The 25749-nt window shown below is 36.5% G+C and overlaps 1 protein-coding gene across 10 annotated transcripts in view; it reads left to right on the forward strand.

Annotated features, from left to right (window-relative positions):
• The window catches only part of NPR3 (natriuretic peptide receptor 3), an 82319-nt gene that overhangs the window by 44927 nt on the left and 11643 nt on the right, over positions 1-25749 (forward strand). For all 10 annotated transcript variants that reach the window (XM_072605892.1, XM_072605899.1, XM_072605890.1 and 7 more), the window contains one exon: positions 13198-13333. In XM_072605892.1, coding sequence (XP_072461993.1) covers positions 13198-13333 — 136 coding nt within the window. The remainder of the gene's footprint in view (positions 1-13197; positions 13334-25749) is intronic.

A 25749-nucleotide genomic window follows, 5' to 3' on the forward strand; every position in this document is an offset into this window, starting at 1 on the left:
TTTGTACATGCTTACAAATGCATATGCAAATATGAATTAAATAAATGTAGATATGTAAAGTAGTTAAATATGAGGTGGTTTGGGAGGGAAGCCACCAGCAGTTAGATGGGGGTGGGGGATCCGGAAAGATTTCTTGCAGAAGATAGGGCTTGAGCTGGATCTTTAAGGGAGAGAGTAACTATGAGGTAGAAACAGGGAGAAATGCATTCAGACACACAGGATGGTCAGTGCAAAGGCACGGGGCCAGGGGATGCTGGAAGAGAAAGAAGGCTAGCTTGGATGGAGCCCAGAGTGATGAAGGGGAAGTAATGCTCAGTGAAGCTGAGAAGATACACTAAGACCAGATTGTATACAGATTTAAAAGCTAAAGAGAAGAATCTATATGAGATCCTAGAAGCAAAAGGATAAATGTGTGTGTTTGTGTGTGTCTGTGCATACATATGCACATACATATAACACATACATACATATGTTCTATGTTTATACATATATACATATACACACATATCATGTGGATGGTGAGTAAACAAAAGAGACTAGGAAGGATTGGCCACACAGTCAGGAGAAGAATGACCGGGAGGTTGAGGAGGCTCCCTATAGAACTTGGTGTGTGAGGTGAGTCTTGAAAGATCCAAGGATATATATCTAGATCTCGATCTATAGATAGATATAGATATGGTTTGAAAACGGTGGTTGAGTAAATATTAATTGTTCTAATAATTGCTCACATTTATATGGTCATTGATGTTTTCCAGAACACTGTCCTCACAAGTCTGTGAGGTAAGTAAAGGAAGTATTATCTCCATTATAAAGATAAAGGTAAAGTTTGTGACTTTCCCATAGTTTATGTAGCTAGTAAATTTGAGAGCCAAGATCTGAACCCAGCACTTCTGACAGACAAGTCCAGACCTTTTCCTCCTGTACCCCTAATAATAATAATAGTGAATGACTCTGGGTTGCTTTTGAAAACCATGTTAAAAGAAGGCTAGTCTTATGGTCTGTAGTATGAATTAGAGATGGGGAAAGAATGAAGGCAATCATTTTTGTGTTGTCTGCTCCTGGGAAAATATAATTTTAATTCCTTTCACTTATATACATCTTTCAAACTTTTATTTTCACTTCTCTTTTTTGGTCTCTCCTACAAGTTTTTTCATGTTAGATTTTGGAACTAGTCCTAATTTCTAGTGAAATTTATGGATCCATCTGATTTATTTTAGTTTATTCCTTTATAAAGCTTTCTCTTTAGTATTCTTGCATCATCAATCAATCAATAAGTATAGAGTGTCTGGTTTGTATATTATACTTGATTAGATATTATAGAAATTTACATAGTGTGAAGAAGACACCATTCATATTATCAAAGACTTTACAATCTTAACATAAATCAGCTACACATTCCTTGTGCTAACCAAGGGACATGAATATCCAGGCATAGACTGAAGCGTAGATGACAGTTACACAAAAAATAACTTACTCATAATAGTTGGAATCAAGGAACAGAGAATGGAAGCTATGGTTAGTTATAGGCAAGAGTTGATTCTGTTTTGTTTTGTTTTGTTTTTTTCCCTGGGAAATCTTCGAGGGTGTGGGATTTTGATTCTGTTTTCTGGGAGGCAAGAGAAAGGTTTTTTGGAAGAGGGAAACTGTTGCATGGATATATATCTAACTTAGAGGTAGTAGAATAGTAAATGAGAGTTCAGAAAGCAGAGGAGTCTTCTGCAGCTAGAGAGGAATGGAAGAGTGGTGAGTATATTGGATGGTTTGAGGGATTATGTCTAAGGATTTTAAGGGATCACAGATGAAAACAGGAAACATAGCAGTGTCAGAGGCTGGTATATCTCAGATGAGAGACTGATTATATGATTCCTTAGGCCTTTTTTATCTCCAAAAATAACATGATTCCAAGAATGATCAGGGGTTGTTTATAGTGTGCCTGAAAAAATGTTGGATTGTTTCAGTGTTATAGAAATGGGAGTGAAACAATGATGGCAGGCATGATAAAAAAACAAAATACAAAACTATGTTCATTTCAACAATGATGTGAGCAGAATCAGTTCCATTTCTGCAATGATTCAACTAAAAGCATTCAACTTTAAAAAGCTATAAAGCTATGATCAATACAGTAACCATTCATGATTCCAGAGGAGCAGTGATAAAGCATGCTCTGAATGGCAGAGAAGTGATAGATTTAAGGTGTAGAATGAGACATATACACAGACACCTGTGTATACACACCAACATGCATGTACATATTATGTATATACATACATGGAATTTGTTTTGCCTGATGGTATGTTACAGGAAATTTGCTTTTTCTTTTCTTTTCTTAATAGGATAGAGTAGGAGGGAGAGAAAAATTATTTCTGTGAAATTTTTAAAATAGAGAGTCAGAAGTGGTGCTATAAATAGAAATTATTGTGAGCACTTTCAGAAGAGGTCGCTGAATTATTAGTTTTATTTACCTGTTTAACTTTGTGATGAGACTTCTCATGAAGTGGGAGTAACATGTTTATGTAATATAAAAAGAATCAATAAAACTGAAAATGACAAAAGAGAAGAACATAAGCCAAGAATGGCTAGAACTGCTAATTTAGAAGGATGGTGTCATGTTTATGGATGAGGAAGAAAAAGCAGAGCTCAGCTTTTATTTTGTTTCCATCTGCCTCATCAAAGAGGACCTTCAAAGTGGAAAGAGTAGAACAAGATTGATTAACGTAAAACTGAATATTCAGGTAATTGAAGAGACAGTGAGAGAATACCTAAATAAGTACAGGTCCCTAGGACCAGACAGTGTTGTTGCTGCTGCTGAAACATAACTAGAAACTTTTGAGAAAACATGAAAGGCAGAAGACATGTGAGAAGATGAGATAATACACCAATGATGCTGCAATTTTTGAAAAATGGCAAAAAATAGAAACCATGTATAAATAATTTGTTGTGGAACTCTGAAAAAATATAGAATGGATTAGTAAATACACAGTTTGCGAGACCTTTGAAAAGGAAGCTGTGATCATTGGGAGACACCATTAATTAGCTAAGAACAAATCTTGGCAAATATGCACGCGTGCATACACACACACACACACACTCACACTCACACACTCTCACACACACCCCTTTCTGAAAGGTTTACTTGACCCATTGATTCTATAAACAGCTTTTGTTGGTCAGTCGTTTCAGTCATGTCTAACTCTTTATGACCCCATTTAGGGTTTTCTTGGCAAAGATACTGGAGTCGTTTGCCATTTTCTTTTCCAGCTCATTTTACAGATGAGGAATTGAGGCAAGCAGTTAAGTGATTTGCCCAGGGGCTCACAAGTAACAAGTGTCTGAGGCCAGATTTGAACTAAGATGAGCCCTCCTGATTTCAGGCTCAGTGCTCTATATAGAATATCATTGGGAAGTCACTGGCATTTTTTTTTTTTTAACAAAACTTTGTTACATATGTGCCTGGCCTTTGATGTATCCTGGCTGTGTGGGACTGAGAAAGTTACTTAATTTCTCGGATTTGTAGGCAGTTCTCTGAGACTGTCCAGTTTAGAGAAGATACAGACATGCCTGGGAAGAGGAAGATCCTCATCAAAAGGTCTCTCCAATCATGAAATCACAGATACACTCTCCCACATTCCTTATTCCATATGGATTTTAGCAAGATATTTGAAAAGGGCTTTATGAAGTCTTTGGAGACATAAGGAGATAAGAGCACCAGATTGGGAATCTGGTGACATTGATGCTGGTTCTGACTTGGCTACTAAGTAGCTATGCCATCTTGTCACAAATTCTTGAACTTTAGGTCTTTATTTATAAAAATGATATACTTGGACTCAATGATCTTTAAGGCCCTTTCTGGATTTAAAAGTCCATGCTTCTAAGATGGAGAAATGTTTGACTGAATAATTAAAAAGTTAGAACTGTAGCCAGTTGAAATTTTAACCTAGAGAATATTAATTATTGATTGATGTTAGCCTTTAAGAAGGTCTCCAGTGTAATGTAACAAAGCTTTGTCCCTTCAGTAGGATCTCTTGAGTCAAAGAATGTAGATATTTTAGCCACTTTTCTTGAATGATTCCTGAGGTATGTCCAGAAGGGTTAGACTACTTCTCCAGTCTAAGGTAACATCAGTGCATCAGTGTAGCTATCTTCCCACAATGCCATAAGATTTCACAAATGAATTCATCTCCCCAACTGATGTTACACCTTAGCTTCCATAACGCTTTACTTGGCAATGTGTTTGGTAACTGAGGTCATCTCTAGGCTCTTCTGGTCACCGTATGATGTTAATAATTTTATACTGACTAAAATTCTTAGGAAATGGTTGCAATTTATGTCAGCATTTTTTCCCCTTCCATTTCCCATTTTTGGTTTCAACAGCTCATTTAGGTCAAGTTGGAGTTCCTTTGTATCCTTTTTTCTTTTTTGATCATTGCTCTTTAAACAAGTCAGTTGTCTTATTATCTACAGACAGTGTATTTGAAAATTGCTTCCCTATCACTAATCAATCATTTATTGTCTATTAACATATAATCTATTTCATTTTTATAGTATTTTTGGCCATGATGACTTGCAAAATAGATAAATATGCAAAATTACTTTCAGTCATACTCTCATTAAAGGAAAGTATATTGGTATGGCAACATTTTTAATTGTTAAGCTTTGTTTACTTGGACTAGTAATATATCTTTGGGGGAACCTCAGTTTCCTTATCTGTAAAATGGAGGAGATGGGATTAGATGAAACCAAAGTACTTTCCAGCTCTTAAAATTCTATGCCTTCTCTCAATTATTTCCCAGTGCCCTTTTACTTCCTGGGTGATTACTGATTAGCTTTTAGATGGATTTCAGTCACTTTGCAAGTATAGAAGTTTACTATTGAACAAATGAGAAGCTGTAGATTATTCAAAGGATAATACCATATTTCGCACAGCTAGGAGGCGAAATGGATAGAGCACTGAGCCTGGAGTCAGGAAGATCTGAATTCAACTCTGGCCTTGGACATTTACTAGCTGTGTGACCTTGGGCAAGTCACTTAATGTTGTTTGCTTCAGTTTCCTCATCTGTAAAATGAGTTGGAAAAGGAAATGGCAATTCTGATAACTTTGCAAAGAAAACCCCACATGAGGTCATGAAGAATCAGACACTACTGACCAACCACAAAAATATTATATTGGACCTTGTGGGTATACATCAAAATCACCTTTAATTCTTGAAAACAATTGTTAATTGCAAATATACAGTCTTTGCCCGAGTTTTAAAGCCATATGTAACCAATTAGCAATGGTTATTCTTTTAATTTCATTGATGTAGAGTATTCCTGCTATGGATCAATGTAAATCAGCAACTTCGCTGTAACCTTTAGACTTAGAATGTTGTGTGTGATAACGAGAAGCTGGTTAAATGACTTGCCTTTTGTGACAGAGACAGTATATATGTCAGATACTGACTTGCAACCAGTACATCCTGGCTGTAATGTTGTCTCCCAATCTACCATACCACACTACTACCATTAAAAGGTGTAATTCAGTAGGAATATATGCAAAGTCTTATACTTCATAAGAATAAAATGCGGGTATGACCTCCCTCCCAAAAAAAAATCCCGGGGGGTGTTTAGTGGATTCTAAGTTCAATATGAGTCATCAATGTGATCTGACAACCAAAAAAGTTAATTCAATCTTGAATTGTATTAAAGGAGGCACAACTTTTAGAAACAATCCATTTAGGATCTTCTACAACAAAAGGTTGTTTTAATGACATGGTATTCAACCTTACAAGTTTAGTTTTATTTTTTGTTCATGTTTTCCTTACACTCAATTAACATTCCTTACTCTTGTAGCAACCTAAGTGATTCCACCCCCCTCCCCTTTCTTTTTCCTTTTCTGGGATTCACACAATATTTTTTAAAATCTTATTTTACACTAACAAAAAAAAAATTCCTTCAAAGGCATACATAGTGGATAACTTAATAGTTACATAGCTTAATAACTAGCTTTTTTCCTAGGAGTAATTTAGGTGTCTGCTAAAATGAAGGATGGCTCACAGGTACTTACTTGGAAAGTCTGATGAAGGACTGGGCAGAATTCAGACTTAGTTATCCAAAGGAAAAAAGAAACAGCATTTTATAGGACATTTGGTCATCTTGCATTATGATTCTTGTGATAAGTATAAGCAAAATGACGGCTATAAATATAGTTACAGTTTATATATCAGAGCGTGTGGCAGAATATGAGAAGGCAGAGAAATTCTTCAAAGAATTTATTGTCTACAAATTAAAATAATGTATATATTAATACTTTTTGACTTCAGTGCAAATGTGGGCATAAGGAAGGATTACAAAAAAAAAAAGTATTCCAAAATATAGCTCAGGATAAAGAAATAAACAAGGATAAGGCTTCTAGAGTACATTGAAACCTCAATCCTATATATCAGGAATACATTTTTTCTTTCCAAAGGACTATGTATGAGATACTACATGTGATAAGTACCAAATATCATGAAAAGTGAAATTGATTATGTCTTTTAAAATAAGAAATTCAATCAGTTACTGATGTGAGTAATGTTTGAATCAGCCTATACATGTAGCCTATCTACTTGTTAAAGGAATGAAAAAAAATGAAAAAAATAAACTAGAGAAAAGAATTAAAATGAGATGTGAGGTGAACTAAAAGAGCATGTACCTGACCTGGTTAAAGAAATGGCTGATGTAAAAACAAAAGCAAAAATGGGAAATAGATAAAAGAATAGGCATTTATCACTACTACGTACAAAAAAAAAGTGACATAAAACAGTCACAATGAATAAGCTGAAATAGCCTAGACCTTCTTATCCAGAAACATTTGAATTTCTTTGCCAAATTAAGAGCTATGTCAGCAAAAGGTCTTACAAAGAAGGAAGGTGGAAGATTACAAGCAATATTATTCATGTGGTATTCTGACACATGGCTGTCTAATCCTGGGGCAAATCACTCAACCTTTTAGTGCTCCAGGCAACTCTGTAAGGCTTTAGATTACAGAGAGGGTAGCAATCAGCATAAGTCAAAGGAGTTTCTTCCTTGGAAAGGTAAAAACAAATTTTTACCAAAAAAGCTTGATAAGTGATCCAATCAAATCAAAACATCCAAAGGGGATTTAAGGGTGAAGTTGAAAGGAGGATTACAAAAAGAAGAAAAATGAGAAACATCCATCACAATTTTTATGGCAAGCTCTTTTTCAGAACAGTGGAACTGCCATGTTTAAATTTTACCTTGTGAAGCAGCATGGCAGGTACGTGGAAGGGGTTCGAGGACTGGAATCAGATGACCTAAGTTCAAAGTCCACCTCTGACACTTACTACCTTTGTTACCTTGGGCAAGTGATTTAAACTTTCAGTGCCTCGGTTTCCTCATCTATAATACATCAATCAGCAAGCATTTATTAAATGCCTACTATGTTCCACATTATGCCCTGGGATACATATACAGTGAATAAGAAAAAAAAAACTTAAAATCAACAGACCTTCTAATAAGAGAATACATATGTAAGTACATAAAAGAAAAATAAATAGAATAAATGTAAAAGTACAAAGTATTTAAATACAATATAATTTGAGAGGGAGGGCACTAGCAGTTGTCAAGATGAGAAAAGTCTTCGTGTTGATGGCAGAGCTAAATTTTCATCTTGAAAGAAGTGAGAGATTCTGTGGGGCCATAGAGGAGGAGAAAGTGTATTCTAGACATTGAAAAATGGCCAGAGCAAAGGCAAAGAGGAGGGAGATGGGGTGTTGTGTGTGAGGAAGGGAGAAAATACCCGTTTGTCTGGATTGCCAAGTACAAAAGAAAGAGTAATATAAAATTACCATGGAAAAAATTGAGCTGGCAAAGTTGAAGAGCATTTTTTTTAAGATTTAAATTTATTTATTTATTCTTAGTTTTCAACATTCATTTCCACAAGATTTTGAGTTCCAGATTTTCTCCCCATCTTTCTCCTCCATCCTACCCTGAAATAGCATGTATTCTTATTACCCCTTCCCCCAGTCTGCCCTCCCTTTTACCATTCTCCCCTCTTATTCTCTTCCCCTTTACCTTCTTGAAGGGCAAGATAGATTTCTGTATCCCATTGCCTGTATATCTTATCTCCCAGTTGCATGTAAAAACAATTTTTTTAACATTTGTTTTTAAAATTTTGAGTTCCAAATTTTCTCCCTTCTTCCCTCCCCACTCACTCCTATTGAGAAGGCAAGCAATTCAGTATAGGTTATACATGTGTAGTTATACAAAGCACCTCCATAATAGTCATGTTGTGAAAGACTAACTATATTTCTCTCCATCCTATCCTGCCCCCTCAATTATTCTGTTTTCTCCTTTGACCTGTCCCTTTTCTAAAATGTTTGCTTCTGACTACCCCCTCCCCAAATCTGCCCTCCCTTATCTCACCCCCACAAATAATCCCCTTTCCCCCTACTTTCCTGTAGGATCAGATACCCAATTGAGTGTGTATGTCATTCACTCTTAAAGCCAAATCCAATGAGAATAAGGTCCACTCATTCCTTCTCATTTTCCCTCTCTTCCTCTCCATTGTAAAACCTTTTTCTTGCTTCTTTTATGTGAGATAATTTACCCCATTCTATCTCTCCCTTTCTCCTTCTCCCAATATATTCCTCTCTCACCCTTTAATTTTATTTTTAGCTATCATCCCTTCATATTCAATTCACCCTATGCCATCTTTCCAACTATCTGTCCATCTATCTATCTATCTATATTTCCTCCAACTACTTTAATACTGAGAAAGGTTTCATGAGTTACAAGGAGGAATGTAAGCAGTACAACTTTGATAAGTCTCTTATGATTTCATGCTTCTCTTGATTCTTGTCTTTGAGAGTTAAATTTTCTATTCAGCTCTGGTCTTTTCATCAAGAATGCTTGAAAGTCCTCTATTTCATTGAATATCCATTTTTTCCCCTGAAGGATTATACTCAGTTTTGCTGGATAGATGATTCTTTTAATCCTAGCTCCTCTGACCTCAAAAATAGCATATTCCAAGCCCTTCGATCCCTTAATGTAGAAGCTGCTAGATCTTGTGTTATTCTGATTGTATTTCCACAATACTTGAATAATTTCTTTCTGGATGCTTGCAATATTTTCTCCTTGAACTGGGAACTCTGGAATTTGGGTACAATATTCCTAGGAGTTTTCCTTTTAGTATCTCTTTCCAGAGGCAATTGGGGGATTCTTTCAATTTCTATTTTACTCTCTGGTTCTAGAATATCAGAGTAGTTTTTCTTAATAATTTTTTGAAAGATGATGTGTAGGCTCTTTTTTTGATCATGGCATTCAGGTAGTCCAATAATTTTAAAAGTATCCCTCTTGGATTTCTAGGTCAGTGGTTTTTCCAGTGAGATATTTCACATTGTCTTCTATTTTTTCATTCTTTTGGTTCTGTTGTATAATTTCTTGATTTCTCATAAAGTCATTAGCTTCCATTTGCTCCATTCAAATTTTGAAGGAATTATTTTCTTCAGTGAGCTTTTAGATCTCCTTTTCCATTTGGACAATTCTTTTTAAGGAATTCTTCTCCTCATTGGTTTTTTGGACCTCTTTTACCATTTAGGTTAGCCTATTTTTTAAGTTGTTATTTTCTTCAGTATTTTTTTGGGTCTCCTTTAGAAAACTGTTGAGTCAATTTTCATGATTTTCTTGCATCACTCTTATTTCTCTTCCCAATTTTTCCTCTATTTCTCTTACTTGATTTTCAAAATCCTTTTTGAGGTCCTCTATAGCCTGTGACCAATTCATATTCCACATGGGGACTTTTGATATAAGAGCTTTGACTCTGTTGTCTTCCTCTGGTTGTATACCCTGATATTTCTTGTCACCAAAGTAAGATTCTATAGTCTGAGTTCTTTTGCGGTGTTTACTCATCTTCCCAGCCAAACACTTGACTTTCTAACTCTTTGTTAAGGTAGAGCTCTGCTTCCAGTGGGGGTGGGTGTACTGTCTCAGGTTTTAGGGATTTTGTATCAGTCACTTTGATTCCCCCACCATCTGTGTGGGCCCAGAGTAGAGTTGATTACATAGGGGAGTAACAGAATCATATCTATGCTGAAGGAAAATGACTTTGGCAGCAATGTTGAGGATGAACCTGGAGTGTAGAGAAACATGAGGTGATTAAAAGACCACTACAGTAACTAGACTAGAGGTTAGGAAGGGATTTATATAATGAAGGGATTGGACTAGATGGTTTCTAAAGTCCCTCCAGTTCCCAGTGTGTCTCAGGCTATTTGTTCCCTCCTCCTTATCCTGTTGATTGCCTTCTTTTCCCCAGTCCCCCAGATCCACAGGCATCCTGAGTCAGAAATAAAGACTACATTTCAGCATCAGCCTCTGCCTCTGCTTCTGCAGAGCTGGTGATCCAAGGTTGCATCTTCAGGGTAGAAAAACATTGTCACATTGACTGTTATGCTGCTATGATGGGGAGGACCCACCCTCACCTCCTAAACATTGCTGTCCTTCACAAATGCCTCTCATTCTTCATGATGTGGGAGCTTGGGAGGTGGACTTTTTTCTGAGGATTCTTTGCAAACTTCTATTTTATAGAAGCTAGAAAATTTGTATCTTCACCAAAGTTTTGGAGGTAGGGATTTAAGTAAGAAGTCAGAGTCACTATATTATTTGTTTCAGCACATGTGAGTACTACAAAGAAAAAGCCAGGCAGGATCTGACAGTGCTTTTAATTTAGGTAGCTTTATTCTAATATACACCAAGTGATTTACAAGTGTTCTCCTCTAGATCTGAGCATCCCAGGGAGTTAGTGACAAGGATTATTTACTCCCACTTTAGAGAACAGCTGAGAAGCGTCATTCTTTGCTTATATGAGGAAAGTTGCTAATACAAGCATTAAGAAATTCCCCTGACTATATGAGAGAGACAGACAGACAAAGAGAAGAGAGACAAAGGACACAGAAAGAGAGATTACCATTTGGCCCTCAAAATGATCTATTTTATAAGTTACTACCCCCCCAATAAATAATTACTTTACTTCTCTATCCTGCATTATATGGTGTAGCTGATGAATGTCATTACCAAAAAAGCCAAGTGATGAAAATCTCATTCTGGATATTGACCAAATTGTTCTTATGTCTCACAAGAATCAGCCCAGAAGAAACAGGATAAAACTATACATAACCTATATTAGATATGCTCTAATTAAAATGTTGAAGCATAATCCCATTTCTACCATGATATTTCCCTAGTCTGAATGTAAGAGAGATAATGAATCCCATTTCATAGCAGTGATAAACAATTAACTACATAGGACAAATATTTGTCATTCCTGAATTTGACTGTCACCATTAGGCTAGTTCTCTCTTCAATTATATAATCTCTGTGCATTTCTATGATTATTCTGTTTATCTTTTATATCACTATTATATGGTAAATTCCTCTAACATCTGCATTACATCTGTTTAACTTGATTTGGACAACATTCAGGATCAGCCAAATCAATTTTGGTGTTTAGGAAGATTTATTTATAATAGATGAGGAAACGTTTTCCAGGACTGAGGGGTATAAAGTCCATAAACAGATTACCCTGAGGATCTCTTTTTCTGAGGCCGATGAAAATAATACAATATACATTCTTATTAATGGCTTAGGTGCAGTCTCCAAATTTCATACGCTCCCATGATCCACCAGCAAAGAGAGCTTCAAGGACAACTTCATGTTGGAGTATTTTTTTTTTCATTTTTCACTTTGTACTTAGAATTACTTTTTTTCTTCTTTAAACTTTGAATTTCCAGTATCTATAATGTGTTTGGAGGCATTCCTTCCATTAAAAAGCAAACGTAAGTGTGAGGATTTGCTACTTGTGAAAGAGTCTTAACACTAGGATTTTGCTTCTGGTTTGAGGCCTATGAGGTAGGTGTTATGACAGATTTCTGGTAGCAAGCAGTGCTGCTAATGGGGTCTCCACCCACAGTTGGCCTCATCTGTGCTAATTGTGTCCCTAGAGGGTTGGGGAAAATTAGCCATTTTGTAGAGAAAGAGGGAGATGTGTCAGATTCACTTGCAAATTAAGGTAGGATTTGAATACAGCCCTAGAATTGAGAATCTGTGTAGGCTATTTCCTTCCACATTAAATTCTTCACCCTATTTATTTTATATTCTTTACATATTGTGATATTAAATAGAAAATAAATTCCTTGAGGCTGGGTAGTATATTTATCCCCATGTGGCATAGAGCCAGATACATAAGAGATGCCTGTTGATGGATTATTAATTAGGAGAAAGAAGATTCAAGTATTTTCATGTACAGTAATTATTTATATATGGTACAGAAAATCCCAGAATTACAGAAAGCAAGAATGAAGATACTAAAAAAAGAGAAAGAACTTTTTAAAAACTGGAGTTGCTAGAGTATGTGAATCCTCTTCTCAAATGTTTGCATGAAGACTCATGATGTAACTGAACTGAATTTGTTAAAATTTAACTGTAATTATTAACATTTTCATACAATCTGTAAGACTTTCATTGCTCAATTGGAAATTTCATGATTCCTTGGAAAAATCTATGCACTAAGTTCACAAAAGATTTTATATCAGACGGTGTTGCCCCTTTGTCCCTCTTTTCCTTAGCATAGTGTCAGTGTGCTTTGAAACAGTGCTTTCAAGACTTGAGTTCAACAGCTAGTGTTAGAAACTTGAAAATTTGCTCTCATCCCACCCAGAGAGCTGCTCAATGCCTGTCAAAGTGGTAGAATCCAAATATAAATTTGATGATTAAGCTTAGGCATCATAGTACTGTGCAGGAGGGGAAGAATTCCCAGGAACCATACAACAAGAATGATATACCCTAGAGGCAGCTAAGTAGTGTAGTGCACAGAGTGATAGGCCTGGAGTCGGGAAGACATCTTCCTGAGTTCAAATCCAGCTGCAGAAACTTACTAGCTGTGTGACCCTGGACAAGTCACTTAATCCTGTTTGCCTCATTTTCCTCATCTGTAAAATGAGCTAGAGAAGGAAATGTCAAACCACTCCAGTATCATTGCCAAGAAAATCCTAAATGGGGTCACAAAGAGTCAGACATAACTATAAATGACTAAACAACAATATATGATATACCTTAGTTTCTCTAGGTATGAAATGGGGGCAGTGATCAAGATCATTGTTAATAATCATAAAGAGAGATAATTTGGCACTTGGTCTCAGCTAACTGATATTATTACCCTTTCAGGTTAACATGTTTGTGGAAGGATTCCATGATGCCATTCTCCTCTATGGTCTGGCTTTACATGAAGTTCTGAGGGCTGGTTATAGCAAGAAGGATGGAGGAAAAATCATTCAGCAGACTAGGAACAGAACATTTGAAGGTATGCATTCATTATAGCATTCAGAAAGGAGATGCAAAATTTGAGATCGAATCCCCACTCTATTATTAAATCTATGGCCTTGGGCCAGTCATCTGAACTCTTTTGTCCCATTTTTCTCATCTTAAACTGTGAATAATAATAGACTCATAGCCTACTTCACTAACCTGTTGAGGAAAATCAATGGAGTTATTTGAACAAGTGATTATACAATTAAAGAAGACAAATTATTCTTTTGGAAAAACATTTGTGACTCCAAGTCTCATTCATATTGAGGCAGAATTATTGTCACACTAACTGACTGAAGTAGAAGTCAAGAATCTCCTCTAATCTCCTGTGCCATCATGGAGTAAAGTCTGCTTTTTATGTCACTTGATATTCCATTTTTGTGTCTGGAAAAATGAGGCAAATATTACTTCCTGTCTTAAAGGTGATTACTTTCATGTAAATCAGGCCAGGGTATGCTGCCATTCCATCTGGGGTTCCCAAGTGCTTTAGAAATTCATGGTTTTTTTGGATCTAACCAGAATGAGCAGAGATGCCCTAGGGTACGTAGTACACAATCTAGGGTTGCAGTGGAGGCCATAAAACAATAGACATCATTTAATATTGCTTTTTTACAAATGCATGCAAGTTTTAAACCAAAATTCTCACTTAACATGGTGCAGAGGCATTTACTTTGTGATGTTGATTCATGAGTACTACAGCAGAAGCTCAAAACTTCCCCTGAGTAGTTAAGTAACACATAGTCCAGTGGGGAAAGCACAAGACAGGAGTTTAAATCCTGGCTTTACTATTTATTATCCACAAGTTCTTGATCAAGTTAATTCTTCTCTTTAGACCTTAGTTTATTAATTTACAAAAATGAAAGAGTAATGCTAGATGATATCTTGTTTTTAATCCTAGGATCCTATATAACTTTTATTTCTTTCCTAGATTGTAAAAATACCTTGTCTTACTCTGCCTCTCTAGTTCTATACTTAATGCTTATATAAAATGCATAAAATAATCTAGACAATTTAAAAAATATTCCTTAGGTAATTCTCTTCTCTAAACTCAGTTTAATGCATCTCAGTTCTCTTCTTTGCCTTTGCAAATCTTATGTGCAGTCTACCTTTCTAATGTGCATGGTATTGAGTTTTGAGGATGACATAGAACATGAGAGGCAAGATAGTTTAGAGAACTTAGAATCAGGAAAATTCTAGGTTTGAATCTTAGCACTGACCATTTCTAAGTTGAAACTTGGGCAAATCACCTGTCCTCTGTGAGTCTCACTTTTCTGATTTGTAAAATAAGGAGGCTATAATACTGACCCTACCTACCTCATGTCAGTTATAAGGAAAGTGCTTTGTAAAAGCTATGCTATAAACATGTGAGTGATTACTACCTTTTCATTAATTTCCATTTACTTTTTATGTTTAAAATTAGAGATATGGAAAATAATTTCTAAATCACTTTGGCTTAAATTTTTTTCTATATTCACTTCTGTGAGTTTTAAAAATTGCTTAGTTTGATACTTAATACTTTTATCTCAACATATATGTCTACATATGCAATTTCATTCCAAAGTCTGATGCCTAATTTGTTTATAATTTTTAGACATCCGTCAAATTTAAGTTTTGTTATTTCTTGTTTACCAAGAAACTCAATGAAAAGCTTAATAGAACATAAATATTTCCCTTTGATAATTGAAAGGAATTAATTTAGAAATTTAGAAATCAAAACCTAATATTTTCTGTTCCACTGATTTTACACTATGCCCTGTGCACAGTAAATCATAAAATAGACATTCGCTTTATCCATTCATGATCTCAGTTAGAAATATGTTTTTGGACAAGTAATTAAGATCAAATCTTAAAAAGCAAGCTACAAATAAGTCTGTATGTAAAAATAGATTTTATTAATATCTTTTGCTTGCCTACACTTCTCCATGTAACCCTCCCCTTTTTCCAAGAGAACCATCCAAAAAACAAAACAAAAAAAATCTTTAAAAAAATTTTTTTTTTTTCACTTTTAACACAGTTCTTATCACATAACACAATTCCAACTTTTGGTCAGGTAGTATTTCTTTTAAAGCATTTACAATATAGACCACAAACAGATTTTTTTTTAACATTAACTAACTGAAACAACAATAATAACTATGTGTGCTGACTTCATGAGCTCTTGACCTACTTGTCTCCACACTATTACTAAGAATTAAAGGACCCTAACTTATTGTGGTTGGTTTAAAGTCCTAAGCCTAATAGCTTAATTTTAGACTTGATCTCAGATGTTCCCCTACCAACAATCTATAATTGAATAGATCTGGTATTAAGCTTACAAACTTTTTGACTATAGGAAATTGCCACTAAGAGTATAGACATTGCAGGGAAACAATATCTCCCCAACTTTATGTCAGTTTCAGGCAGAAGTAGATTGTCAATTTGCATTCAGTGAGGCTTAGAGTCTGCCAGGTGTCAGTGGGGAAACTGAGTCAGGAGAATCCTACCTCAGCCCAGGCTGAACAGCTACTCTCCTACCCTTCCCATGGGATCACCTTTTTCAGTTCATACCAGCATCTCACAGGCTTGCTGGAATCATGGACTGGAGGCTCAGACAGCCTTTGTTGCTATCCATACCTGGAGTTAGACTCAGAATAACAGTCACTTAATAATCCCATAGCATCTTAAAATAGCAAGTTCCAATAACCAGGTTTCAGATATGACTATAATTCCTCATTGGCTAAGGAACATCTTTTGAGGCAAGTCTTAAGTGGCTTGCATGCCTTTCTACACCTGTTCTAGTTCCTGCTTAAATACCAATCATAAAATCAAATTTACCATTAAAACCTTAACTTTTCCATCAATGCCAAATTTTACCCGAAGTTACCTGCCTCTAGGAAACTTAGGCTAAAAATTCATTTCCCCAAATTAAAGATGTCTCTGATTTAGTCTCAGTAATTAATTCAGTCAATTGTTTTACTACTAATTGCTTTTACATCACTTTGTAACATGTGCAATTTTTCTCCCCATCTCTCCCCTCCCCCACCCCCAATACCTTGCATTCTGATTACCCCTTCCCTCAATGAACCCTCCTTTCTATCACACCCCACCCTTCCCTTATCCCCATCTACTCTCTTTTCTTGTAGGGCAAGATAAATTTCTATACCCCATTACCTGTGTTTCTTATTTCCTGGTTATATGCAATAATAATTCTCGACATTTGTTTCCAATACTTTGAATTCCACCTTCTTTCCCTCCCTCCTTTCCTCCCTACTCATCCCCACTGAGAAGGCTAGCAATTCAATACAGGCTATATATGTGTCATTTTGCAAAAAACCTCCATAATAATCATGTTGTGTAATACTAACTATGTTGCCTTCTATCCTACTCTATCCCCCCTTAATTTTTATTCCTTCATTTGACCTTGTCCCTTCCCAAAAGTGTTTATTTCTAGTTACTCCTTTCTCCTATTTGCCCTCCCTTCTATCATTCCCCTCACCCCACTTGTCCCCTCCTCCCCTACTTTTCTGTAGTATAAGATAAATTTTCGTACCAAATTTAGTGAGCATGTTATTCCCTCCTTAAGCCTTATGTGGAGAGAGTAACTTCACTTTCCCCTATCCCCTTCTCCCTTTTTGCCTCCATTGAACAAGATTTTTCTTTATCTCTTTTATGAATTATAGCCTGTCCCATTTCATTTCTCCCTTTCTCCTCCCAGTATTTTCCTCCCTCACCCCTTAATTTTTCTTGTATGACTTTTTTGTGGATATCATCTCTTCTGACTCAACACAGCCTGCACTCTCTGTCTATATGTGTGTGTGTGTGTGTGTGTGTGTCTGTGTCTGTGTCTGTGTCCATGTACAATCCTTTCACCTACCCAAATACTGAGAAAAGTCTCGAGTTAAAAATATTTTCTTTCCATGTAGGAATGTAAAAAGTTCAACTTCAGAAAGTCCTTTATAATTTCTCTTTCCTGTTTATCTTTTCAAGCTTCTCTTGATTCTTATGTTTGAAAGTCAAATTTTCTATACAGGTCAGGTCTTTTCAACATGAATGCTTGAAAGTCCTCTATATCATTGAATGACCATTTATTCCCTTGAAGTATCATACTCAGTTTTTCTGGGTAGGTGACTCTTTGTTTTAATCCCAGTTCCTTTGACCTCTGGAATATCCTCTTCCAAGCCCTGTGATCCCTTAATGAAGCTGCCAGATCCTGTGTTATTCTGATTGTATTTCCACAATACTTGAATTGTTTCTTTCTAGCTGCTTGCAATATTTTCTCCTTGACCTTGGAACTCTGAAATGTAGCCACAATATTCCTAGGAGTTTCTCTTTTCAGATCTCTTTCAGGAGGTGATCAGTGGATTCTTTCAATATTTATTTTGCCCTCTGGTTCTAGAATGTCAGGACAGTTTTCCTTGATAATTTCATGGAAGATAATGTCTAGGCTCTTGTTTTGATCGTGGCTTTCAGGCAGTCCCATAATTTTTAAATTGTCTCTCCTGGATCTGTTTTCCAGGTCAGTTGTTTTCCCACTGAGATGTTTCACATTATCTTCTATTTTCTCAAACTTTTGGTTTTGTTTTTTAACTGCTTGGTTTATCTCATAGTCATCCATTTCCCTGAATTCAATTTTCTCTTTCAGAGAACTATTTTGCTCAGTGAGCTTTTGAACCTTCTCGTCCATTTGGCTAATTCTTATTTTTAATGCCTCCTTCTTCTCATTGGCTTTTTGGACCTCTTTTTCCAATTGCTTTAGCTTCTTTTTAAAGGTGTTATTTTCCTCAGCATTTTTTTGGTTCTCCTTTAGGAAGCTGCTAACTTGCTTTTCAAGCTCTTCTATTGCCTGACATCAGTTTAAGTTCACTTTGGAGGCCCTGGAGGCAGGGGTCTTAACTTCCTGTGACAATAAGCCTTGTTTTTCCTCATCTGAAAGGATGGGAGGAGACACCTGTTCACCAAGAAAGTAACCAAGAAAGTATTTTTTTTCCCTCTTTTGGGCATTTTCCCAGCCAGTTACTTGACTTCTGAATCCTTCATCAAGAGATTAGATTCAGTTGCTCAGTTCCCGTGGGCTTTGGGTGGGGGCAGGGCCTTCACTCAGGGCTGGGGTTTAGATCAGAGGGTTTAAACTTAGCTGCCTGAACAATGGATGCAGCTTGCTTCCCAGCCTTTGTAGCTGCCTGCACTCTGCTGCTGCATTGCCTGGGGCTATTGCAGGAGAAACGTGTTCCCTCTCACCCAGCTGGGAAATCCCTCCCCCACTGACCTTTTTAGCTTTCTTTGTAGATTGTGGGTTGAGGTATCTGAGACTTTCCCTGCTAGGATTTCTGTCCTGGAGGTCTGTTCAGGTCTTGTTTCTCCCAGTGCCTTGTGGTCAGGGTTGTGCTTTGCTCTGCTCATTGTCCCGTGAAATAAACCTTTCCTGTTGGCCTTCTTGGTTACCTTTGGTTGGAAACCTCTTTTTCTCTGTTGTTCTATGGTTTCTGATGCTCTAGACTTTGTTGAGAGTCATTTTTACAGGTATTTTGTGGACTATGGGGGAAGCTCTAGAATATATGCATCTTTCTACTCCACCATCTTGGCTCAACCCCCAAAACAACAAAAATTAATGAAGAAAGGGGAAAAATCTGTAAAACCAAGCAACTCATTGAAAAAATCTGATACCATATGTAATATTCAGTATCTCTGGAACCTCACCTCTGCAAAAGAGTTGGGGAAGGGTTTTCTCCTCATATCTCTCCTTTAGAGACAAGCTTGGTCTTTATAATTTTGTAACTTCAGTTTTGATTCTTTTTTTGTATAGTTCTTGTTTTTCCCATTTATATTTTTGCATAGTTTCCCTGCCTCGGGAAACTACTTTGCTTTGCAACAGTTCGTATGTCTGTCTGTGCTTCTCTGTATTTGTCATGTTCATCATTTCTTATGGCACAGTAATATTTAATGAAGTTCATATGCCAGGATTAGTTTAGCCATTTCCAAACTTATAGGTGTCTACTTTGGGTTTTTCTTTTTTGTTCTTAGCTAAAACAAAAAAAATTGCTATTATAAGCATTTTACTATAAATGGAATCTTTCTTTTGCCAATGACCCTTCATGGGGTTTATGCCTAGAAATGGAATCTCTGGGTCAACAATATAGGCATTTTAGTTACTCCATTTGTATTATTCCAAATTGTTTTCCAGTACAATACCAATCCTCAGTCTCATTAACAATGAATTAGTATGCCTGTCTTTCCAACATGGACTATTCCCATCTTTTATTATCATCTTTCTGGGTATGAGATTAAACCTAAGTGTTATTCTGAGTGAACATTTTTTTTTCAACTAGCTGCAAAGTTTCTGCTTCACATAATTTTTGTGAGGAAAGCATCCTGAGAGCCATTCAAATGGACTAATCTTTGGACAACACGTAATTTGGCACTGACCCATACTTGAAACCTCTCTAGTTTAGGCCTCACCCTTGAGAGCCCAGAGTCAGCTGTTGATGAAGCATCCATATAGGGATTTAGTGGAGAGAATTATTAGGGAGAAGCAGTGTGGCACTTTAGCCACACTTTACTTAGTGTAAAAAGTTGTGAGTTCAAATCCTGGTTTTGACTCTTAATTAGCTGTGGAATTGTGAGCCTCAATTTTCTCATTTTCAAATTTTCTCTATTTTACAAGATGAGGATAATAATTCTTGTATTAGAACTTACAGAATCATGGTGAGGTAAACACCTTTCAAACCTTAAAACACTATATTAATCTAAGTTATTCTTATTTGTCCATTACTATGCCATACTTTTAATTTCCTTTATGCAAGATACTGCACAAGATATTGTTTAAAACACATTATAGCTCATTGGGCCATTGTTTTTCCTTATCTAGGAGAAATAACTTGATTATTTTTAGGCTTGATGAATATTACCTGTAAATTTTCTTATTACCTTCATCTCCCCAACCAACAAATGAAAATCTTAATCTTTGTTGATCGCCTTGTCTTTGTTCTGAGTTGCACAATCAACTGGATCAGTGATTTGCAGACTGATTATAAGGAATTGATTGAATTGGAAACTGTCAATTAAATCATTCAGTAGATGTTATTGTTTAGTAATTTTGGGGGTTTTCTTGGCAAAGATATTGGAGTGGTTTGCCATTTCTTTCTCTATCTCATTTTACAAAAGAAGAAACTGAGGTAAACAGGGTAAAAGGACTTTCCCAGGGTCACACAGCTAGTAAGAGTATGATGCTAGATTTAAACTCATGAGGATGAGTTTTCCTGATTCCAAGCCCAGTGCTCTATCTACTACCCCACCTAGTAGCCCCATTCAGTTGTAACTATTCCATAGTCTACCTTTTTGTCAATAAAACTTCTAGTTGGATTGATGGTAGTTAATTGAATTGTTCTGTGTTAGATCTTATTAGTAGATTCAAGTGGAAAATGGATGCTCTGAATGTATAAGCTTTATATTCTGGCTATACAAAATTGTGTGAATGTATTTAACATTTTGTGTATCTATGTATATACATATACATAAAATACATTTTCCAACTTCAATACAACCATGGTTTCATCGTTATGGGTATATCTTTAATGAAGATGTCAGCCCTTTTATCAATAAGTCAATCAATAAATATTTGTTAAGGGTCTACTGTGTTCCAAATACTGTGCTAGGAAACAGGGATGAAAGTACAAAGAATGAAACACTCCCTACTTGCAATGACCTTAGGTTATAAAGGGGAATACATGAAGTACCTATAAAAACAGGTACAGCAAAAATATCAAGTTGATTAACAAAAATATATACAGAGTTGTTAAATACAGGGCAGTTTGCAAGAGTGAGCAGTAGAAGTTGGGGGAATCATTGAATTGTCTTTTAGGCAAACAGATTTTATCCTGTGGCCAGTCTTCAATTGAAGAGTTTATATACTTTTAACTATTGTGGTCTATAGGCCATAGGGCACACACTTCTTATCTAGGTGGGCTCTATCAGGCTTTGCACCTTGCTAACATTTCCTTCTTAAAATCATCCTATAATAAGGAATTACCAAGTACTTGTGGGGATAATAATTTGCATATATGTGCATGTATATAGATACATATGTAGGCACAACTAGGTGATGCAGTAGATAGAATGCTGTGCCTGGAGTCAAGAAAACTCATCTTCCTGAGTTCAGATCTGGCCAGGAAGTTGGAATAAATGCGTTCTAGTCCTGACTCTGCCATTAAATAATTCTTTGACTTTGAGCAAGCCAATCGACTCCTGAGCCTCAATTTTCACATTAATGAAATAAGGGGATTGGACTAAAATCACAGACTCTCATAGTCAGAAGGGAACTCAAAAAGTCTGCATTTGAAAATGAATAGCCTCTAAAGGATCCTTGATGAGGATCCCTCCAGTCTGCACAAGAATTGCTGCTTAAGTCTTCACAGTTTCATTCTTGAGAATTTTCCAGTTTTCTTGGACCAGCTTCTGCAAAAGTGTTCAAGTATCTGAAGAGAGGTCATGTGGGAGAGGTATTGGACTTGTTCTGCTGAGCCACAAAGGATACAACTGTCAATAGCTGGCAGCTGATCTGCCTCACTGATGACGTTATCCTTCAGAAGGTGGAGGAAATGATAAGAGAAAGGGTAGACTGCTCTTCTGATACTTGAAGACAGCTATCATCCCTGCCACCCTTCATGTCTTCTCTTTTTCAAGCTAAATGTCCCGGAGTGGTAACTAATCCTCATATGGCATGGTTTCCAGGCCTCTCACTATTCTGGTTACTCTTCTTGGAGATGCTCCAGTTTGTTGATGTGCTTCCTAAAATGTGACACTTAAAACTGAAATAATACTCCAGATGTGTTCTGAAAAGGGTAGAGCAAAGTATAATCCTACTCATTCTGAACATTTTGTCACTCTTAAATCAGGTTAAGGTCATTTGTTGTGAGTAGAGAGAAGGGGTTAGATGTGAGAGAAGTTGAGGAAATAAAAATGTCAAGATTTGGCAACTCATTGGATATATGGATTCATAGAAAGTCAGGAATCAAAAATAACACTAAATTTTTAACTCTGAAGACTGGGAATATAGTGACATCTTTAAAAGAAATAAAGAAATTTGAAAGAAGGGTTGTTTTGAGGAGGAAAGCAAAAAATTTTTCTATTACTACCCACATAGCTTTTAACAATTACTTTTTGTCACATCCTTAGTATTCTTATCAAGTATCAGTTTGATCTGGGTTTTAGCATTCTTGACATTCTTTCAAGAAAGAGAGGGGATTGTCTAAAGAGATCCAAGTGTCAAGAAACTCATGTACTACCAAAAAATTTTTAAAAGCTGAGAGAAGGGAAGTCAGGTAATTGAGGATGAATAACTAAGAGTGGCATATACCTGAAAGAATGTCAAAAATGCTAAAACTCAGATCAAACTAAAGAAAATGAAAGAAGGAAATGAGATTAGTACAAAGATGTTGTTGTTCAGTCATGTCTGATTCTATATACCCTCATTTGTGGTTTTCTTGGCAAAGATGCTGAAATGATTCACCATTCCCTTCTCCAACTCATTTTACAGTGAGGAAACTGAGACAATCAGGGTTAAGTTAGTCACTCGATTTGAATTCAAGTTTTTCTGACTTCAGGCTTGACCCTCTATCCACTATGCCACCTAACTACTGGTATAAAGATGCAATTGGTTTAATTATCATCTTTATATGAATGACTCACATATTCATACATCCAGCCTCAGACTCTCCACAGAGTTTGAAATCCACATTAGAAATTGCTTTTTAACATTTCAAATATCAAGTCCAAACCAGAACTTGTTACCTTTTCCTCAAAACCAGTTTCTCTTCCAAATTTCTCTCACATCCAGCACCTTCTCACCCAGTTGCCACCCTAGTCTCATCATCTCTATCCTAGACCATTGCAATGGCCTCCAAATTAATCTCCTTTCTTCCAATTTCTCACCACTTGATTTCATCCTACACTCTGGTATCAAAGTAATTTTCCTTAAGCACAAATCTGACCATATTATTTCCCTAACTCAATAAACTGTAAATCTAAGATGAAAGATAAATTGCCTCTAAAATGAAATATAAATTCTTCCTGTTAACTTTCAAATCTCTACACAACTTGGCCCAGTCTATCTTTCCAGCCTCATTATACATTCCTCTCCCTCTGCAACCAATCCAAATTGACCTCCTCTCTGGCTCCTCACACACAAAACACCATTATCTCTATCTGTACCTTTACATCAGCCATCCTCCATGTCTGGAATGTTCTCCCTCCTCACCTCTGCCTCAGAGACTCCTTCATGTTGCAGCTCAAGTTCTTCCTCCTACATGAAGCCTTTTTTGATCCCCTCAACTGTTAGTGCCCCCCCCTTATCAAACTACCTTAGATTTCCGAAATAGTCATCTTTCTTGACTTTTCTGCAGTGTCCTCTTTTCCTTGACATTCTTTTTTTCTCTAGGTTTCCATGGCATCCTTCTATCCTGGTTCTCCTCCTGACCACTCAATAGTCTCCTTTGCTGGATCTTTGTCCAACTCATGTTGGATAAAGGTGGATGTCTCTCAGGGCTTTATCCAAGATCCTCTTTTCTTTTTCTTCTATACTGTTTCTCTCGGTGATCTCATTAGCTTCCATGGATTAAATTATAATCTCTATGCTAGTGCTTCTAAAATCTACTTACTCATCCCTAATTTTTTTGCTGACAAGTGATCTCATTCTATCTCATCTTCCCCATCATACTACCCCTTCTGTTATTCCCATTCTCTTATCTTCGGTCTCTGCTTGTCTATTCACTGCTTCTTTATTGCATGCAAACTACTCGTGATTCTCTCATCCTCAAAAAAATCCTCACTTATGAACAGGCGGACTTCAGAAAAACCTAGACTTGTATGAACTGATGCGAAGTGAAGCAAGAAGAACCGGGAGAACATTATACCTACTAACAACCACAGGGTGTGATGACTGATTTTGAAAGACTTAGCCCTTCACAGCAATGCAGTGACCTAAAACATTTCCAAAGGACTCATGATGCAAAATAACATCAACATCCAGAGAAAGAACTATGGAGTTGGAACACAGAATGAAGCAAATTTATGTTATGTTTTGTTTTGTTTTTTTCTCATGGTTTCTCCCATTCGTTTTAATTCTTCTATGCAACATGACTAATGTGAAAATGTGTTTAACAGGAATGTATCTTTAGAGCTCATTTAAGACTGCATGCTGTCTTGAGGAGAGAGGGTAGAAAGAGGGGGAGAAAATTTGGAACTTTTGGAAGTATTGTTGAAAACTGAAAACAAATAAATTAATAAATTTTGGGGAAAAATATCCTCACTTGATCCATTCATTTCCACTAATTATCATACTATATCTCTCCTCCTTTTCATGATTAAACTCCTTGAGAATGCCATCTACACTTAGTGCCTTCACTTCCTCTTACATTCTTTTTCACTCACCATTCAACTGAAACTCCACTCTCAAAACTTATTAATGATTCATTAATTGCCAAATCTAGTTTCCTTTTCTCATCCCATATCCTTCTTGACCTCTATAGTCTTTGATACTGTCAAGCACCCTCTTCTCCTTGCTTCTCTGTTCTCTCTAGGTTTTTGTGACACTGCTCTCCCTTGGTCCTCCTGCCTTTCTGACTGCTCCTTTTCTGGATCTTTACCCAGGTCATGCCCAGTAACTGTGGCTATCACCCAAGGCTCTGCCCTGGGCTTCTCCTCTCCTCTACCCTATTTCATTTGATGGTCTCATAAGCTCCCCTGGATCCACTTACCTCCCAGAGCTGTTGTAAGGATCAAATAAAATAATATTTGTAAAATGTTTAACACAATGCCTGGCACATAGTAGGTGCTACATAAATGCTATTATTATTCTAATTATTATTAAGCAGTTGTCATCATTGTGCAGAAGGTTCTCAGTTCTGTTTATCCAGCTCTAAATTCTCCCCTTACCTATAGTCTAGTATCCGTGTTTCAAAGCTTCTCTATTACTATGGAGGATATTGCCCTTCTCCTAGTCACCTATGCTCAAAACCCAAGTACTGTCCTTGAATCCTTACTATTTTCCTCCCAACCCCTCCCTCCAATCTATTTTCAGACAGTCCATTTTACTTTCATAACATCTCTCCTATATGCTCTCTTATCCCCTCTGACACTGCCGCAACCCTGATGTAGGCCTTCCTCCCCTCATGCCAAGACTATTGCAATAGCTTGCTGACTGATGTCCTCACCTTCAATATCTCCATCTTCCAATCATCTGTTAAATGAATCTTCCTAAAACATAAGTCTGACTATATCACCCCCTTATTCAATAAACTCCAGTGGTTCCTTACCACTTCTAGTATTAACTATAAAATGTTCTGTTGGACATGCCAAGCCTTTCACAACTTGACCCCCTTCTACCTTTTCAGTCTTCTTACACCTTATTCCCAATCACGTGCTCTACCATTCAGCGAT

This window comes from Notamacropus eugenii, chromosome 4 (assembly GCF_028372415.1).
Source record: "Notamacropus eugenii isolate mMacEug1 chromosome 4, mMacEug1.pri_v2, whole genome shotgun sequence".
NCBI lineage: Eukaryota > Metazoa > Chordata > Mammalia > Diprotodontia > Macropodidae > Notamacropus > Notamacropus eugenii.